Source organism: Pseudonaja textilis, chromosome 6, assembly GCF_049901715.1.
Source record: "Pseudonaja textilis isolate UNSWEBS1 chromosome 6, rPseTex1.2, whole genome shotgun sequence".
Lineage (NCBI taxonomy): Eukaryota > Metazoa > Chordata > Lepidosauria > Squamata > Elapidae > Pseudonaja > Pseudonaja textilis.
Genome location: NC_141995.1, coordinates 21,426,907 through 21,447,631, shown reverse-complemented (window position 1 = coordinate 21,447,631; position 20,725 = coordinate 21,426,907). Strand labels below are relative to the sequence as shown.

General features: G+C 33.9%; 1 protein-coding gene across 15 annotated transcripts in view; it reads left to right on the top strand.

The window, feature by feature from the left end:
* Positions 1–20,725, top strand: part of CAMK2D (calcium/calmodulin dependent protein kinase II delta) — a 137,287-nt gene that overhangs the window by 100,162 nt on the left and 16,400 nt on the right. For 3 of the 15 annotated variants that reach the window (XM_087935992.1, XM_087935999.1, XM_087935993.1), the window contains exons 14-16: positions 6,299–6,358; positions 7,777–7,818; positions 11,709–11,757. In XM_087935992.1, coding sequence (XP_087792118.1) covers positions 6,299–6,358; positions 7,777–7,818; positions 11,709–11,757 — 151 coding nt within the window. Of the gene's footprint in view, positions 1–1,646; positions 1,680–6,298; positions 6,359–7,776; positions 7,819–11,708; positions 11,758–16,137; positions 16,259–18,044; positions 18,263–20,725 lie in introns of those variants that run through there. The other 12 variants (XM_087935994.1, XM_087936000.1, XM_087935995.1 and 9 more) reach the window with 5 other exon arrangements.

Sequence of the window (20,725 nt, the reverse complement as noted above, 5' to 3'; positions counted from 1 at the left end):
ACTGGTCCTGTGCTTCATTAAGACGTCTATATACTGTATGTATGCACATACACAAGAACATGCAAATATGTGCACACATGCAAACCCAAATACAAACAGAAGATGGTGTCACCAGTGCCCTGTTGTTTATTTCAGAAAGTTAAGAATACAGTTCTCTTTCTTTTCTCTTTCTTTTTAACAGAAAATTAACAGTTAATAGAATACTTTTTCAAGAGGCTTTTGGGGCAGCAAGTAATATTTACTTAGAAGTAGGTAAGGCAGGGATAATTTATAATTACTTAGTTCAAAAGCAATGTAACACGTTTTACTTGTTTAACTTTTTAATGTTGTAGAGTTGCAGATGTTTAGATTTTTTTTGTGAACTGCTTAGAGTATTTTCTTAAGAAAGGGCAATGCATAAATCAGTGTGTTAATTAAGTTACTTTCTAGTCATGTTAGTGATTTATCCCTTTCTAGTCATTTTTTCATGACATCCATTTTATGATATTAGCATTGAAAAAATTATCACAAAGTTTGCCAATCATTGACCTGTATTCGGCCAAAAGAAATCAGTATATCTGGGCAGAAAATAATACATTTTAAGATCTCAGTTATAAGTTCAGATTGAGTAAGCAAAATTAGTAAGAAATTGAAAAATTGTAGCTTTCGTATATGATCTAGAGTTTCTGGCCTGAGGTCCTAGAACAGCATACAAGGAGAGATTGTTCCATATATAATGTTTTGGTACATAGAAAATTAGCTTAAGAAAAATGTGGGGGGGGGAAACCAAGATTATTAGCATTAAATAAAATGTTTCAGTTGTTATTTGAAGTGTAATTTCTATAGATCTTTCCATTTATTTGAATATTCTTGGAGTTAAATTTCTACTCTTGCATTTTTCTTTTCTTGAATCTGACCTTTGGAGTATATAACTCATATGTTTCCATTGAATTTGTGATATGCATACATTTATATATTTCATGAATAAGCACATTGGTAATCTAAAGCAGCCACTCTGAAACAGCCAAATTCAATACGATTTATTTCTGGACCCAGCCGGTGCACTTTCCAAGATTAGCTGGACCTATTGCAGAATGCTATTTATGGTACTGAGAATATGTTCTACTCTTCTTTCCAACTCCAATGACTATGTGAGACTTCTCTGTCTATCCTTTCCTGTGGAACAAAATGGCTGTTTCTTTCCCCACATTGGTCAGTTCAGTAGAAATGCCTTGCCTTAATGTATTTGTAATACTGCATGCCCAATTCTGGTATTTTATTGATATTTTCAGGTATTCAATAGTATTTTATTGCAAATCTCTAATAGTCTTGGTTAAAATTGGTCTATTTAAACAGATATGCTGATGATAGTTACTACCAGAAATTTGCAGCTATTATTCTTGGAGTGGGAGGTGTTATGATGAATATTCAGAATTATTTCTCATACCCGTTCTCATAGGGCACCATGAAAGAAGAATTCATTTTTCAGTGCCTATCAAAGAGGAGATTCTATTCATATGCAGAATAGTTCTCCCATTTCTGCAAATTAGGCATTTTTAAAACAGGCAGCCAAACTACAACAAACATGTTGTTCTCCATGCATTGATTCTTTAAATCCAACCAGTCATGTTTTCTTCTTTTCCTTTCTCTCTGACTGGTCATATCAGAAAAGGAAGTCCAGTTCGAGTGTTCAAATGATGGTGAGGATCTTTCTCTGCCAGACTTTTCATCCTATGAAATGTTCACACTTAGAAATGAAATAGATGTATTTATCATTGAGTTGGTAATGTAACATCAGAAGCTACAAGACTTTTAAAGTGCACACTTGTGCTTCTGTAATCGCTGTGGTGTTACAGCCTAAATAAATAATTTGCATTTTTTTTACACACTGTACAAATATCGGCATGAAACTGATGGAATACTGGCCATGAACCTATTCCAGTACAGTAGCATTGTTATTTGAAAGCCTTCAGTATTTTTCCTATGATATTCTTGTACTTCAAGCAGGTAGATTTCTGAAAGGTAAAGAAAAAAGTGATATGTTCATTCCAGTAATCTTAGAACAGGGGTGTCAAACTCGCGTCATCACGTGATGTATCTGGACTTTTTTCCCCTTTGCCAAACTGGGTGGGGGCGAGGCACATGATACGTCCGGCCCATGGGCCTTGAACCTGGCAGGAATTTGGAGGTGTCAATTTAAACTATCACTGGAGCCACTGCTCACTGGTGGATATTATGCAGTATTTTCCAAATAGTACAGTCTGGTTTCTGTTATCACATACTTATTTTAAATAAGAATGTAAATATAAATATAATTGAGAAAAATTTATATTTATAAAGTAAATGTAATTGACTGTGATACATATTGAATCAGATAATTCAATTGAGTTTATTTCTAAATATTTATTTTATCAATACAATTAACTTTTTAAAATAAAAACTGTTGGAAAGGTAGCTTTTTTTCCTTTGTACTATTTTAATGTAGAACACTATTTGTGCTTAGAACTGCAAACCTGGATTCATAGATATTTATTCATAAATACAGAGAGCAAATGGAAAACAAGTTAACGTATTGTAGAGTATCATAAATAGCTAACTCAAATTTTAAAAAAAGTAAAATGACATTGGTGAATAATAAATGTTGAATCCGACTTGGCTTATGCTTGTGTGTTTCCTGGGAGATTTTAAATTTTTGTAAAATTTTTAGGTAATTTAAATATTGTTATAATATTTAATATTGTGGCAAAATAGATTAGAAGTGTGAATCAGTCAGTAAATGTTGATTTTCCTGCCACAATAGTTTCCTTATTTTTCTATTTCTATCATGTCTGTATTACATCTGCAAAGATGTACTCTGTCTAAATTAAGACAAAAGAAAATATTTTTATCCTGATTCATGGGACATCAATTTTTAGAAAAGGGGTCTACAATTCCACATTCATTTTGGAAGGTATTGGTTAATATTACTTTGGAGCCATAAAATTTTGAATTAGCTTCTAAAAACTTTTCCTAAATGTTAGTCCTTTTAAAAAGAAGTATATCAGATTATATGCACTGAAGTGATAACTACCATTAGTAGTGAAAATAATGCTTTCATAGTAATTTCTGAATTGTTTGTATATAATTATAAAATGACTGTCCAGATAGAGCCTGAAACTGCATGTACTTTTTGAAAGGTATTTACACCACTGGTGTACAGATTTACATTGTAAAGTATTTTCTCTTGGCCAGATATCCTTCTCAAGATTAAAATTGCTTGACTAATACTTAAATTTGATTCCTGCTTAGGATTTTGATAAGCCATACTTTTTTTTGTCTGTGGATATTTTCCTCTTAATTTAAAGTACTAATTTTCTGGTATGCCAACTTTTTTTTATATTAACTGTATGACTTTCTTTTGTTACGAGCTTGCTTGAGATTATAAATTATTTTTTGTGTTACATAGAAAAAAAAGCATGAAATTAGTTTTTTCACCCATCTTTTAATTCAAAATAAATTGGTAATTTAAAAAAAATGTTTAACTGAAAGGATACAGAAGTTCCTGAACAATATAGGAGTGGGACATTGTCTATGAACATGTCTGTAGGTCATGTTTGTAGATTACTTAAATTGCCACTTACAGAGCTTGCTATGATTTTTTTCCCCTCATACTTCAAGACCCTTTTTTAAAAAAAATTATTGTTTAATACTGCATTTTTGATAAAAGCACTGTGAATATTTCCCTTTGTAAGCATAGTGTAAAAGGTTAAAGATGAACATAGTGGACGTATTCCCCACCATGTTGTTATATCTCAGATCTATGCACGTTAAGCCATCACACAGTTTCATTTATTTTATCACTTCTGTGAAATGTTTTGTTTTTATGGGTGATAGTCATAACACCTTTTTGCCTTAAGCTACCCTTTGAATTTCAAATTTTTTACTATCTTCTCTGTTTTTATTCTCATTCATGCTTCATTTGACATCTCAGTATATAGTCTGCCAAGAATAATACTTGTGTTACCCAATAATAAGTCTAAATGTGATATCATTAGCTGGCCCGTATACATTTAATGTTGGTCAAAGAAAATGGGTGAAAAACAACAAAATGATTTTATTTATTTTACAAATATTCTGTGTTGCTGATCAGTTTGTCTGTTTATATGGTTGCTTCCATTCTCCAGTTTCTATGTTTCTCTGTGTTTATGCTTATTTATGTGGGTATACAAGTATACATATAGACACATAAACACCCATGCCTGAAAATATGCATGTTCATGGTAGTTCTAAATTTTAGTTTATTTATTAATCAAATTTCAAAAATTACATTTAAAATGTGAGGCAGTTTTTTTAAGCTGCAGATACAAAATATTTGCAATTTTTAAGGGTGCATTTGTGGTACGTGCATTTTTAGTTCTTAAGAGTTTAAATTTAGTTCATAATATAGATTAGACTGAAAGATGAATTTGTCTACAGACCAACCAGCCAATTTTGGATGAATTGATCTTCTATTAATTTAATTAATTTTCTATGTAATTCACTTTAAATGTGCGTACCAAAGGAATATATATATGTATGTATGTATGTATATATGGTATTCAGCTTTGCTCGGGTATTTTCCCACGTGGGGAAAATACCGAGCAAAGCTGAATACCATACATGTAAGTACCCACGAAAACTTAAGTAAACAAATATATATATATATATATATATATATATATATATATATATATATGTGTGTGTGTGTGTGTGTGTGTGTGTGTGTGTGTGTGTGTGTGTGTCTCAGTGTTATGAATACTGTATGCTAATTATTGATTTGCGCTTTTAATTAATTCAAATAATATTTAAAGTTATATTTCAGGAAACCAATCTTTCTGACTACATTGTTTAAAGGCTCAATGTACAGATGTTTTCTATAGTAGTTAATAATAAATGTTTTCTTGTTGATTAAAGTGATTTTCATTTGTATCTGGAAAAAAATATTACATTGTGCTGAAAATTTAACTTGAACTTCAGAAAAGAACATTTTTCTTCTTTGGCAATGAGTTAACATAATTTTTCATATTTAAGAGATATTACTTAACAACAAAATAAAATTAATGGTTTTTGAAGAAATGCCTTTCATACAAGTAACCTTATATAAGGACATATTTAGTTATTTTATTTATTTATTAAATGTTTATACAACCCATAATACCAGGTGACTTTGGATGACAGAGTCTATTTAAAGGTAGATACTGAATCCATGCGATCAATAGCAAGAAAATAGTAACCTTATGCTTACAGTAGGAGACTAAGATATATGTCAGTCTGAAACTGAACTCATACCCGATGTACTTCTTCAGCATCCAGTTTTGGTCTCCATGATGCAAAAATGATGTTGACACTCTAGAAAGAGTGCAGAGAAGAGCAACAAAGATGATTAGCGAACTGGAGGCTAACATATCAAGAATAGTTGCTGGAAATGGGTATGTCTACTTTAATGAAAAGAAGGAGTAGGGGAGAAATGATAGTAGGGTTCCAATACCTCAGAGGCTGCCCCAAAGAAGAGGGAGTCAAGCTATTCTCCAAAGCACCTGAATGATGGGCAAGAAGCAATGGATGGAAACTAATCAAGGGGAGAAGCAACCTAGAACTAAGGAGGAATTTCCTGACAGTTAGAACAAGTAATCAGTGGAATGATTTGCCTCCAGAAGTTGTAAATGCTCCAACACTGGAAGTTTTTAAGGTTTTAAGAACTGCTATACAGTTTCCTGCCTGAGCAGAGGATTGAACTGGAAGACCTCCAAAGTTCTTCCAACTCTCTTATTCTGTAGTAATCAACAGCAAGCCATCAATAGTTTGATTTTCAAATATTCTGGACTACAGCTCCCATATTTTTTTAATAATTGGCAATGCTAGCTAAGATAGATGGGAGTCGGAACAAAACATCTTGAGAACATTTTGTTTGTCATGTTCAGTAATATCTCATATAAATGTGGAAAGTGACAAGTCAGCTTTTAGTCCTATGTAAATTTGCATTAATAACATATAGCTTAAAACAAAGCATTTTTAAGTAGCTACTTCATAACACATTTGAAATGATAATCTTTGAAATTCCTCCTATACAGCAATGTTAAACTGGATTGAAAAGATGCTGCAGTCGTTTCTTATAAATGTGTTCTTGCCATTTTGATGCTGTAAATTCATCCATTTATCTTTATCATCATAGAGCGCTTATTCAGTAGCATTCTGTAGCAGGCAGACTCAATAACATTCTATAGAGGCAGATATATAGATATGATTATCTAAAGTGAGAGGGCTAAGGCTTGTTTTGTTTCTATTTTCTGCATATCTACAGATAAACAACAAAACCAACGTAGTAACCAGCCCTAAAGAAAATATTCCCACCCCAGCACTGGTATACCTGGCTTTATCCTTAACTTGTTTTTGAGTTCCATTTCCATCTTTTTTCCTCACTCTCTTTCATTTCTATTTTTTTTTACTTGTTTGCTTTTTAAAATTGTCGAGTTTTCTTCTTTTTCTCTTTCTTGGGAGCTGGGGATTGTACTTCTTAGGAGGTAGTTTGTTGTCAAAGTGTGTGTTTCTAATTAGCCAGTGTGCCATTGAAGAGGATGCACTTACGCAGTAACATTGGACACTGCCACAGTTGAGCTTCTTCGCATGCTGTGTAAGAAAGTGAATAGAGTGTGCTTTTGTGTTGCCTTTAGCTTCTTTGCCTGATTGCTATTTCAGTATTTACAAATTAGGTTCCAACCAAATTTTGTCAATTTAACAAGAGTGTCAAAGTCACAGAGAGCTAATGAGATTATCGCTAGGCAACAACCAAGTAGACCTTATTCAGCTTTTCATTCCTTTACTTTCTCAGCAGGACTTTGCATGACTTCGCTTACTGAGATCTAGAGGCATCTAATACTGAAAGCTTGCTATATTCCACAGTTATCTTTTATTGTATAAAAATCATTATGCCATAATAGCCTCTGTGGGGAATGTGTAACTAATGAGTTTGGCTATTTATATCATAACCTTGCTTCTTTTGTTTATTCTTGATTTCTCAGGGCTATATGGCAAAGCTTTAAAATTAAGGCCTGTTTTTATTAATTGGCAGAAGCATCCCACCTTGCATAGTTTGATAAGTTTGAAGAAATTTTGATTTTGTCAAGTTTTGCAAGACACTCCGATTTGTTTACAAGACACTCCAATATGTTTACAAGGTATTTCCCAAATGCCTTTGCACAAATTATGAAAACACTTAAATCCATCCCAGATTGAAAATGCTGGGCTCACATCTAAAGATTGTGTGTTCCTGGAAGACTTTAAATAAAATGAATTAGAGGCTGTTAGCACTTCTCATTGTTCTTTGGATTATTGCAAACGTATAAATGCAGGTCATGCAGGTGCTTAGCCCATTTTGTACCTTTAATTGTGGTTTAATCAGTTAATTAATATACTTTCTCTCATGGAGACTATATCAAAAAAATAGGATGGCATAAATGATGTAAAGAATAGGATGGCCATACATACGATCAGCGCATTTGCTTGGAAAATTCATTGCCTCTCTAGATCTCTAGAACTTCAAAGCCCTGTGAGTTTCCAGATCATCACTAAGATTTTTTTTTTTTTTGGCATGCTGCTACACTAGATATGGTTACCTTTCTAGCAGTTTGGCCAGTGACATCCTCTGGCAGCAATTAACATTGCTTTAGCTCTTGTCCGTATTTAGCACATTTCATCTGGTCATTTCATTCTTCCTTCTCTTACTAATGCAAAATCTATTGACCAAGAACTGTTTTTTCTCTCTATTTTACTCTCACTCAGGAGCCCCAAACTACAGTAATCCACAATCCAGATGGAAATAAGGTATTCAGAAAGTGGAAGACTGCTCTGTTCTTTTCAAGTTCCATGTTCCATTCAGTTTTCCCAATTGCTATGTTAATGCAAGTGTTAGCTAGGAAATTAATTAGGAATTCATGAAGTCTGTAGAACCTTATGCCATTTGTAACCTGATCCTGGTGATCGCTTTTCCTCAACCACAATAGAGATCAGATAGGTTGAGAACTAAGAAATTGTAGAGTGGGCTGTTTAATTCTTCTAGTTTCTATTTCAGGTTTCTGGTTTGGAATAGGAAAAAAACCCACAGTTTTCTTCAAATGCAGGGTGGTCTTTTTTTAAAGCAGTAATTACTAAAGTTCAAGGAAGATACACATGGAGGTCTGTTTTATCTTGTTTCTCAGCCTGGTCATTCATCTTTATGCAATCAAACTAGGGATTCTTTGGCAAAGCACTGCTAATTTTAAATTCTCTGGTGGGCTACACCTATGTATGCATTTTAGCAGATGCTGTTCTTATAAAGTTGTAATTTATCTTCCTCCATAGAAACTTGAGTACAGATGATCAATTATGTTTGGTTATTTATATACTTCTTTATTGATAAAATTTATATGACTGCCCATCTCACAAGAACTGACCAGGCAGCATACTAAACAAATCCAAAGCAGTCAAACCAAAAAGTTAAAAATGCATAAAACATACGAGATTAGATCAAGCAAGGGAGCCATCTCAAGATATCACCAGCCCAATCAATACCTTAAACATTTCCAGTTATAAACAGCAATTCTGTTTTGACAGTCAAAATAAATTTATGTCCGTTATGTTCCTCTTTGCCTTCCTGAGGATTCCAATAGCCCAGTGCATATAAAAGGTTGATACGACCCTTGAAGAAGATGTAGAACCAACCAAAAGCAATACAGTCCAGAAAAGAAGCTTTCCACTTCTAAATAGAGGAATAACTTCTCCCTTGAATTTCAGACTTCTTTCTGAAAATCAATCAGCTGCTCACACCTTCAGGGACAAAAAATTTATTGTGGGTATTATCTGTTACATTTTTGTTCTAGTGTTCAGCTTTGATGTGTAGGATTGAATTGTGTTACACCTTTATTTTCTTTCTGTATAAACTTAAAAAGGGGCTAAGTAACTGATAAATCCTGAGATAAACAACTATCACTTTAAAGAAGAAAACCTGTGCTACAGTGTTTAATTCTACAATATGATTACTGCTTCCTAATCCAGTAATTGAAGAAAATATCTCTATATACTTTATCATCCGTATTCTTGTCTGATTTAATTTACTTGTAACTATTCTGTTGTGTTTCTGGATAGTAGTTGAGCATTAGCATTAATACTGTAATCTTTTCTCAAGCACATGTACTAGTTTATTTTATATAGATTTGTGACTCGTTTTCATATTTATGTATGTTCGATTTTTATGTTTGCCTTGCTATCACTTCCTCATTACATCATATTTTGGCTTTTATATTACATGTAAACAATATGAAATTTACACTGTATATTTTCACTAATATCAGAATTTTACTTGACCTACAAAGTCCATCATAACTCTTTAACATGACTACCTTATTTGTTTTCCCTGTATAATTATATAAATGGTTATAAACCTGCCCCTCCTACTTCCTGTTAAACAGAAGCCAAAATGAGTTTCAATATGGAAGAAAACAAAACTTTTGTAGAAGAAATAATTGTTAAATGTGCATCATTTACCCCTCCCCCCACCAATAAAAATAAAGCCCAACATGATGGGCAAATTCAGTGTTTCCATGGAGTTGGCTTCAAAGGTGATGCATGAAATTTCTTCTGCATATATGTGTCTGGGTTTCATAAGCATTTCTAAGAGTGACTTTTATAACCAAGCAACTCTCTGTATATATCATTTTTCAACCAGTCAGAGCATGATGGTTTATTTTGAATGGATGGACAAATATTTGGGATGGGGTGGCATTCACTGACACATTTGTTGGTGTGCATATATCTTGCTGACAATACATGTTTCATTTAAATTAGCATTACAGAAAGAAAGGACACTACCAAGATCTGTTGATATTGATTGTGAATTATGTTTATCCCAACAATAAGGCATTAAAATAAGTTAAGATTTATAAATCTCAATTGCATAATACAGTGTTGTAGTTTTCCCACATGTACATTTGGGAAATGAACAAAAGAATTGTCTCTTATTTTAATCTGGTGATTAATCTTAGTTATCTCAAGTGGTTAAACCAATAGTCATATACAAGTCTATACTTTGTGTAAACCTATATTTGATGAGCTGTTGACCTTATCCTTCAAATATAAGAATTGTGCTTAATTAAGCATATTTTAAGGGTCTTAGTGCCCCTATAATTCTTAGTCACTTACCCTTATTTCTTAAATGAAGTTTATATCTTTTTTATTTTATTTATTTCCTATTTTATTTCCTATTTTATTTCTTAATGTTATGTATTTTGCTGCTTTTGTTTTTTTCCCTTTTCCCAAGTTTCCATAAAAACCTTTGCAAAGTCATTTTTTTTAAAAAAAAATAAGGCTACACTTTTTACTATCTTTGATAGTGTCCTTTTTAACTGTGTCAACTAACTATTTTTATTATTTATAATCCATCAAACATCAGAGGTACTTGCCTTTTTGATACTAAAGTAGACATCTAAACTCCGCTGTCTGAGAAACAAATAATTTTAAACTGGCAGAAAACAACATGTCTAAAAAGGATAGAGTGAAAATTTCACAAGAAACAAACATAAACATGGATTTTTTTAGTACATCTGTTATATAATTTGCCAACAACTACTTCTCTGTTCAATATATTATTTTTTAAAATGATTGCAACAAAATCAAAAGTCTCATTTATATTTCAGCTATATTTGTACTGCAACATTTTCAAGATTGAAAAATATAATATTCATAAGAATCCTTGTAAATCATCAACAGCCAGATCGTACTTTGCTGTTTAAGCAAAGGATGCAAATTCTTTTAAATCATACCATAGTCATACTTTTAATAAAGCAACACTTTCTTTATGCATTCAGAACTGGAAGCCTATTATACAACATTGTGCTTTGAAACTTCCCACTTTCCCATTATCGGGGTAGTGGGAATGGCAGGGTAACAGCTGCTATTGTATAAGAAGCACATGCTCAAAGGCCCTTGAACAGTGGGACTTCTTGATTATAAAGTACTCTGAATCCTAGCAATAGGAAACCAGTTTGGCCTTGTGCTTAAGGCACTGGGCTAGAAAGCAGGGAAGCATGAGTTCAAGACCCATCTTAGCCATGAAAGCCAGTGAGTGACTTTTGACCAGTCATTCTCTTTCAGCCCAACCTGCCTCATAGGGTTGTTGTTGTGGGGAAAATTGGAAAAGGAAGATGTGTTTTCTGCCTTGAGTTAAGTAAAAATAATAAAAAGGCAGAATACAAGTAAATAAATGCCTTGGATGAATTGTGTCAAGGTCAAATCAATGTGAGGTTTTCTATGTCTACAACATTATTAATGAGCTACAATATTGGCCTAGTTTTATAGGGACTATTTAGCTCTACGTCTTGTGTTTGCCAGTCTAAATGGCTAGTTCTGACAGACAGTGCCCATAATTTTGCTACCATTTGCCTAAAAAGTGTCAAAAGGGCTTAAGAAAACCAAACCTGTTCATTCTTCACAGTTGTATTTCCTTTTTGTTCCTATGAAGTTCAACATAGGTCAATAGGAAATGCATCTCTTTTAATGTTCCTTTCGAACTGCCTGATATTTGACTTAAGTCAGAAGCCATCATTCGCTGTGATTATTTGTCTGAGTCTTAAATTCATATGGTCTGCTTCAGAGCTTTGCATGATTTGTTTAATACCGTACATCCAAAGCAGACGTTAAGAGTGTGGGTTCATTTAATGAATTACTCTTGTACTCAACAGGAATCAACAGAAAGTTCCAACACAACCATTGAAGATGAAGATGTAAAAGGTATGATATGAAAAGATATCATATTTTTTATACAAATGTAACAGTTGCTCATGTTTGGTATCATTTGTTTAACACACTAAGTAAAAATTTCCATTATCTCATTAGAAAAAGAATAGAATAGGAGGTGGGTTGCATCAACTCACCTGTCCAAATAATGGCATTTACACTACATCCAGGAGTTTATTGACTTTAGAACTTTAGTAATTTATTTTCCCAGGAGCTATATGTTGTTTGTGCTATTTTAACTATTATCCACTAGCCCTGAACTTGAACATCCTATGTTAACTGGCAGGTATATTGTTGGCAGGAGTCCATGCCATAGTTGTGCTGCTTCCTCAGATTTCTCGGAATATATTTTGTCTCTGTTTCTTGGTTTCATAAGCTCTTCGGTTGCTACACTGTCAAAAGAAATAAGATTGTTTCTGATTTAAATGGTTATTTAAATGTATAGTATTTGTGGAAGTATTCCCATGCTGCTTAGTTTTCCCAGCTAAGTGCATCCATTTGCCTTCCAAACGTTTCAACAGAATGTTTTGTCTCTGAAAAGCTTGAATGATACAATAAAATCTCAGATAAAATCTCATCATCCCGTGAACTGGTTTCACTGCTTGGGCTGGACTTCTGTTAAATTAAAACTAAATAAATAGAATCTCTTATATACAGTATAAATTAATGCTGTATTTATGGTCAAGTATATCATCTATCCACACTTTCCCATATTACACCTTTTCAATTGAGTTAAACCAGTAGTCCTTGACTTACCACTGGTGATTTCAAGTTCTGATGGACCTGCTTGGTGGATACTTTTGACAGATTTCAAGTTCAGATGGTTTCTCCCCTCTGCCCCTGCACAGTCACATGACTACAATTTGAGTGCTCACAACCAGGCTGCATTAATGGCTCTTTACAGTATCCCATGGTCATGTGGCCATATTTTATGATGGTTGTTTTTTTTTGAAAACTGACATTTATTTCTGGTTTTCAGTGAATGCACACCCATAGTGAACAATTGGATTGCTGAATGACTGTGGCATTTACTTAACAATCTCTGCAAAAAAAAGTTGTAAAATTGAGTCAGTCATATGATATATAGATATTTGAGCAAGCTGATTTATGACTACCAATTGTGATGTACAGGCTCTTTTACAGTCATAATTTGAGGATTACCTGTAGATAGATATATAACAATGGCTGCTATTCCACTCCCATTAATTCTGCATTTTGGGAGCCAGTTGTGAGGTTGGAAATTGAGGGCAAGTAACTATGGGATGGTGTAATAAATGCATGCCAGTGCAAAGCACCCAGATGGTTATCACCATGGGGCACTGTGACAATCATAAATGCAAAGATTGGGTGGAAAGTTGCTTTTCTTCTTTTTCAATCATCATAACTTTGAATTTAAACTGACAAGGCAGTCAGTAAACTGAGCCAGTGAAAACAATTAACCAATGGAACAGCTTGCCTTCAGAAGTTGTGGGAACTTCATCACTGGAAGCTTTCAAGAAGAGACTATACTGCCATCTGTCAGAAATGGTGTAGGATCTGCTTGGGTGAGGGGTTGGACTAGATGACCTACAAGGTCCCTTCCAATTCTGTTAATCTGTATCTAAACAGAGTCAAGTGCAAGCCAAGAGATGAGACAGCAAGACCCAATTAAATTTCACCCTTTATTTCCTTATATCTAATAGAATCTTGCCAAACTAAAGCTATAATTTTTACCTACTAGATTCAACCTGAAATATTGCAATGTATGACTATCCTGAATCTTGGGAATTGCACAGTCCCCTCCCATCCCCCTCTGGATTGCACAGTCTCATAATCTGGATCTCCTACTGGGAAAGCTCTGTGTTGCCAAAAGTTTCCCCTCTAAAGTTGCAAGTGCACATTCCATCACATCAAGGACTTGTATAGCTACAGATGCAGACATAGGTAACAACATAGATAGAACTATACGGAGTTTTTCCAAAAATAAAACCTATTTAAATGCTAGTATTTGTAGCTTTCTGGGTAACCTTTAAAAGTTTTGACTGATTCCTATTATAATAGTATGCTTTCAAAATAAGTCAGATATGAGTAGAAGATACTGGCCATTTGGATATTAGCACGCACTTCTCATTAGGGAATGATGAAAATCATAACTTAACAACTTAAATAGCCACCAGTTCCTTACATTTACTCTAGAGCTATAATCTATCCAAAATTAAATGGCTGAAGAAGACTTTGCCATGTAAGTTCAAAGGCATATTTTTCTAGATGGAGTACTCCATTGTAAATAAGGTTGGATGTTGTGTCATCGTTCCTAATCTACTGCCTTCACTGGAGATGTTGGGATACATTCAGAGATGTATCTGCTGTGAAAATAGCACATGCTGAACGATATAGCACAGTCAAACATCATTTGTATTTATGATATGAAATTGATTTAGGTCATAAAATGTTTTATAAAATTTGCCAAATTCCATGGGAGTCATTAATCCAAGATTTTCAATGCATTTTGTAAGTTAGCTCATTTGAAGTATAATCTTAACTTATGATGCACTATTTTACCCAGGAAAAGATTATAAGAATCAGTGTTTTAGTAATATATAGATATGCATTACAGGTGGCTGATAAGGAGAGGAATTGTAGGGAAAAGAAGAATTAAGAAGGCCTTCTCATACTGATAACAGCATCATAGACAGATTTTTTTTTAATTGTAAATTTTAAGATCCTGTACTTCACCACACATGATTGATTGTTTCAGTACTAGATTTTCTCAACAGTGACAGACAAATGTTAGAAATACTAATGCTGTGTCTATCCTTAGTTAAATGTATGTTAGAATTTAGTCAAAAATAAAAATGTAAAAAATATAAAAATGGGAGCCTTTCAATATCTTCCTAAGTATATATAACAGGGGTGTCAAATTCTTATGCTCTATAGCTTCATCCTTATTCAGCTGTTGTGTTTCCATCAATTCAGTGGCAGGATTCAAGGATTTGGCAGATTCACAGGTTATTTTGCTTCAATATGAGCATTCTCAGTCCACTCTTCCTCTCCTTTGCAAAAGTTGAGAGATGCAGTTCATGTAGTTACTAATTCATTCCCTTGAAATTAAGAGATGAGTCATTTAAAATTAGTTTAGAGGTGGAGTGAAAATAGGCACTTACTATATTTTGAAGACTTGGTGCTTCTCTTTTGATGTGTATGAATATATTTTCTTACTTCCATGATTAAGTTTCCATTCATGAAACTTAAAAAAATAATTACCCACGTATTAGTTGATCATACATGATTTGCTTTGACAGACAGATTAACTGAACTGTCCTTCATGTTATCTGAACCAGGGTAGCTATTTTTATACACATACAATTAAAAGAAGTTCAAGTTTAATTCATGTATAAGAGCACTAGAGGATAGTTGCTGCCAAAGACCAAAATTGCTTATATAATGAAGTATATGGAAATTGTAATTACTTCAATTGAAATACATTATTAAGGAATGGTTTATGTTATCTTTCTCCTATGCGGACCTATGGTACTCTTGGCATGATATATTTTTGTTCATATTTTAGGGTCGTGATGACTCTAGATGGATATGAAAAATAAGAGAGACTTTCTTAGGTGAAAATTACCAAAAGTAAAATTTTAATGACAGATGGCTTTGCTGTAAAATTGGAACATTCAGTAGTTATGCTAGAAACAGATTGTAATAATCACATTTTTAAAAACATAATTGAGTATACATGCAATTATATTTAAATAAAACATATTTTCTTTTAAATGAGAACTTGCATAAAATCCATGAACCCTCACTTTGAATATTTAGAGAAATGTTTTCCTGCCCAAATTCCATCAGAATAAACATAAATCTTGGTAGAGCAACTTCTATACATTTTGGAGTAGCCTGAACAAAACATATTCTGACAGGCCTGATGTAAACCAATGTAAATGCTAAATAATAATATGACTACAAATGCTTTGTTTAAATAGGAATATTATGAAATTGACGAGAGGCTTCATGTAAGTTCTCTGCACCCTGACCAATAATATTCAGGTCATTTGATAAAGTTTACTGTATGTCTAAAAACAGTAGAGTTTGAAGCCCAGAATTAAAAACTAAAAACAAACCTTGGTAAATAGAGGGGGAATACCACATTAGTTCCTTATGACCCATAATAGAGTTCTGTATTGAATGTTAATCTATGCTAGAAACTTCAGAAATATCCATGGGCAGGAAAACATTAAGCATTTTAAAAGAGAAATAGTATGTTCCAGAAAGGGATTACAAAGCAATCATTAGCTTTGGGAACTGAAAGCATCTCATTCCTAAAGCATATAGAAAACATTAATATGTGACTACTTCTTATTAGCTGGATATTGCAGCCCTTTTCTTTTCTAGATGGTGATGTTGATTCGGAAAACATCTGTGAAATGGATGGGGCTAATAAGGATGCTCTACCCAGCATCCATAACCAAACTTTGGACACAGAGGGAGAGTGAAACCTCCCCCAAGAAAGCAGGTCTGTGTCTTGCTTATCTAGAAATAATTGAGATGTGCCTCATTTCCCAGGTATAGGTTAAAAAACTATTTCAGTAGGTTCAAATGTAGGATTGTTTGTTTACTAGATTTATACCCTGTCTTTCCTCCAAGAGCTCAAGGTAACATACATACAATCTCTCCATTTGTGCTCCACATAGAAATTAACTCTGTGAAGTGATTCAAGCTAAGACAGGTGTATCAAACTCGTGGCCCGTGTGCCAGGTGCTGGTCATCCCCACCCCACCCCGGCTTAGCGAAGGGGAGTAAAGTTGCAATGCGTCATGTGATGACAATGTGATCTGCGAGTTTGACACCCCTGAGCTCCAGAATCACTCAAGGAGCTTTTATGATTGGGGATACATTGGGTAGACCTCAAATTCCACAATCTGTTTTAAATCTTAATTATTTTTTTAATCTTCCCATTGATTCCCTTGATTCCTTTCTTCTGCTCCCCGAAAGGAAAGACTTGTACTGTATTGAGAATGCAAGAAAAGCAATGGTTGATGCTCTCTATGACTTCAAATCCTTCTTGGTGTAGTTAGCTGTAAGCTACAAGCCCCAAAATTTCTAGAAAAGGATAACTCATGGGATAGCCTTTCCCATCTTCTTATTTTTTACAATCTTTTTCTTAGAGTAAGGATTTCTTTGCTGGTAAAATGGAGGGAAATGGCAGAAAAGAAAGAGAAGAGTGTTGAGGTAATTCCCCATTAGGAGAATGAGCGTACACAGGGAGACATAGTGAGAGTAGTGTAGAATAACATGCACACGGCTACACTGTATAGTAAAATGTAGGTTTTTACTTCCAATAAATGTTTAAGCAAAGTCCAAACAAGCAGTCCAAGTCATTCACAGTTAAAGCAGTCAGTTTTCAGTCCAGGGAAAATCCAAATAACACAGTCCAGTATCAAAAACAATTCAGTAACAGACTTACATCAAATCCAAGACTAACGATGATCAATAAACAGTCAATGCAGGAACGGCAACACTCTCCAGAAAAGGACAGAACAGCCCAGGTTTCTGGCTCCATCTTATGGCTGTTTGAGGAACCACACCCAATTACCATTTTAGCATTCCTTAAAGAGACAGTATTAAAATGTTTATCCTGGTTTATATATTTTCCAGCCCAACTATTAGGTGACTTACATTCCTAACAAAGAGTGCTATGCAGACCCCTACCATTTTAATTGAACTCACTCCTTGAAGTGAATTTATTTAATCAAGAACGTGTTCTCATTTTTCTGTTTTCGAACAGCTATTGCATTAGACTTAGAGTATAAGACATAATATTACAAAAGAAGAACTGTTTAAAAATTATAGTCAGTATTAATAATAACTGGTTGATCCCAGAAGAAACCTATCCCAGAAATTCACATGTGGTTTGTTCTCACTCACAGTATCACTAATTTAAAGACAGTGATAAAAAAATTGTCTCTGCACTGCTAGCTAGCAATTTTTAGTATTCAATGAATCTAGAATATGAGGAAGTATAAAATTTTGGGGGGTTTGGCTTCCCTAAAATCTTGCTGTTGCATTTGGACAAAAGTACATGGTGCAGACTTTTTCCACTACTGTGATCCTGTATCTGTAATCAAGATTCATGCCAAATGCAGATGTAGGATTTACATGTTTGGGAAAGGGTAATTATTTATTTACCTGTGGCCAGGTGCCAGTTATTCTAATATAACTGTTACAGTTGAAGAGAAACCCATATCCATTAGTATGTTTGAATAAAAGATATACAGTAACTTTATTGGTTTTCATTTTAGGGAATGAAGTCTTTGCATTTTCACTAAGCATGCACTGAATCTCAGGAGGATCTTTGCTTCTTTGGAAATTGAAGAGAGAATCAGCTATCTTAATACTCTTGCCAGTTCATTACTGAATGAATTGCTTGAAGCTCCAGAAATGTGAAAGCCAGATTACTGTACAGAGAATAGTTCATGCTGTTTAAAAGCAACATAAAATTATTCACATGCGTTAAAAAGAGTCCCTGGCTTCTTTTTTGTAGTATGCATTGTCAGAATAATCTGTTTTTCATAGTGAAATATTTCTTATGAGTTTTTTTCTGTATGAAATTCAAATATTGTTTACCAGTAATCAAATTATAGCCTTAATGCAATCAACCTTAAGTCAATATTCAACCAAATATGTGGTATGAAAATAGCCTATCATATTCCTCTACAATTGTCCAAGGTTAGTAGTATATTTTCCCCAGCAATTTAGAGGATGCTATACTGCAGACCTAGACTGCAACTCTTTATATATGACAATAGAAAGAGCTCATATTCTAGTAAATTTACTGTCATGTTCAATTTTGTGAATAGGCCCTCATATTGTGGCTTCTTGTTATGTGCGATGCTTGCATATGGAGATGCTTTTATATCTCCAGTTGAAATATACCATTCCTTAATATAGTCTTTCCTCATCATTTCCAGGGCCATGTCCCATAAACATCAAGAGAGAACAACAAGAGAGAATTAAGCTAATTCTTAAAAATTAATTGTAAGATCTAATGAGCCAATTGCTAGGAATGTTCTTTCTGAGTCTTCACTGAATATTATACAGGTAATATTATAGAGTCTTAAACTTACAATCACGATTGAGTCCAACATTTATGTTGTTAAGCAAGACAATTGTTAAATGAATTTTGCCCCAATTGATAAACTTTTTTTGCCTTAGTTGTTAAGTGAATCACTTAAGTTGTTCAGTTAGTGACACAGTTGTTAAGTGAATCTGGCTTATCTTTGCTTGTCAGAAGATCTCAGAAGATAATCACATGACCCCAGGACACTGCAACTGTCATAAATACATGCCAGTTGCCAACCCTCTGAATTTTGATTAAGTGACCACAGTGATGCTGCAACAGTCATGGGTGTGAAAAACAAGTCAGTTTTTTCAGTGCCATTGTAACTTGAACGGTCGCTAAATGAACAGTTGTTAAGTCAAGGATTAGCTGTAGTACATTCACTGTTTACTAAGGGCTTAGTTTTGTTCTCTTTTAAGGTACAAGTTAAAGTATCCGATTCATTTGTGTTAATTTACAACAAGGTCAATGTCTGTGATAATTAGTTACCATCATATGCATACAAAGATGCAGACCATTCCTACCTGTGATTCATAAGAAAAATTGAAATACCAAAGAAAAGAATATATCTGGCTCAGAGCTGAATTGTGGAGTCCTTGATGCTCTCTTAGTTTGATTGCTTGTTTGGAGATTGTGGGTTGATGATGTTACCTAGTCAGGTAATGAAATGTACAAACAAACAACAAACAAGGACTCTACAAAACTGAATTAGTTGTACAGACTGTATACAGATAATTCTCACTTACAACAGTTAGTTTAGTGACCATTCAAAGTTACAATGGCACTGAAAAAAAGGGACTTATGGCTGTTTTTCACAATTACTACCTTTCCAAGATCCTTACGATCATGTGATCAAAATTCAGATGCTTGTCAACTGGTTCATATTTATGACAGTTGCTGGGTCCCAAGATCATGTTATCTCCTTTTGTGACTTTCTGGAAAGTAAAGTCAATGGGGAATACAGATTCATCTAACAACTGGGTTACTAACTTAACAACTGCAGTGATTCACTTAAAAACAGAGGCAAGAAAAGTCATAAAATAGGACAAAATTCAATTTGGGCCCAATTGTGCTTGTAAGTTGAGAACTACATATATAACAAAGGGATGTAGACTCCATATAAAATTAGGAGATAAATTGCTTTTGTTGGAATCAGCAAGTTTGAAACCTTTGTTGAAGCAGGTTTGTGAAAGAAAGAAAAAAACTGAAATTGTCAATATGCCAAATTTTCACTCTCTATGATTTTGTTCCTTGGGACTTTAAAAGTGGAGGGGGTCACAACTGTACTACAGAGAGATGAAGAGAAATTTTGAAGGCTCATTGTGTGGCTTGTTGATGGAAGAGAGAAAGGGAATTGACTTGGAAAACTGAAAGAGAAGCGAGTTGTGCTGAAACTGAACATATGGTGGAATGAGCAATGAGGGCAGGTGAATTGAGTAGTACCAGGGCCTAACAGCCTCACAAGCATTCTAAGATGTATATCAGCTGCAACCAATCAGCACCAATTAGTACACACACACACATACACGTATAACCTGATAAGCAACTCAGAAAAATGCTGATAAGCAACTCAGAAAAATGCAACCCCACCTGCAACAGGACCTATCGAAATATGGGAACTAGAAAGTGAGAAAATGCATGGCCAAGAAATATGATTCTCAGTCCTCAAAGGGGAGAACTAGAGAAAGAACTATGTTGTGGCAATTGAGAAAGTGTGAAAAAAAGAAATACTATATATAAACTTGTTGAGTAATGTAAATAATATCCTTGTCACTTGTCATATATACTCAAAACTTTTAGGTGTCCAAATACACCCCAAAATAGGGTTCGGCTTATACACAGATAATACACAACTGTTAAATT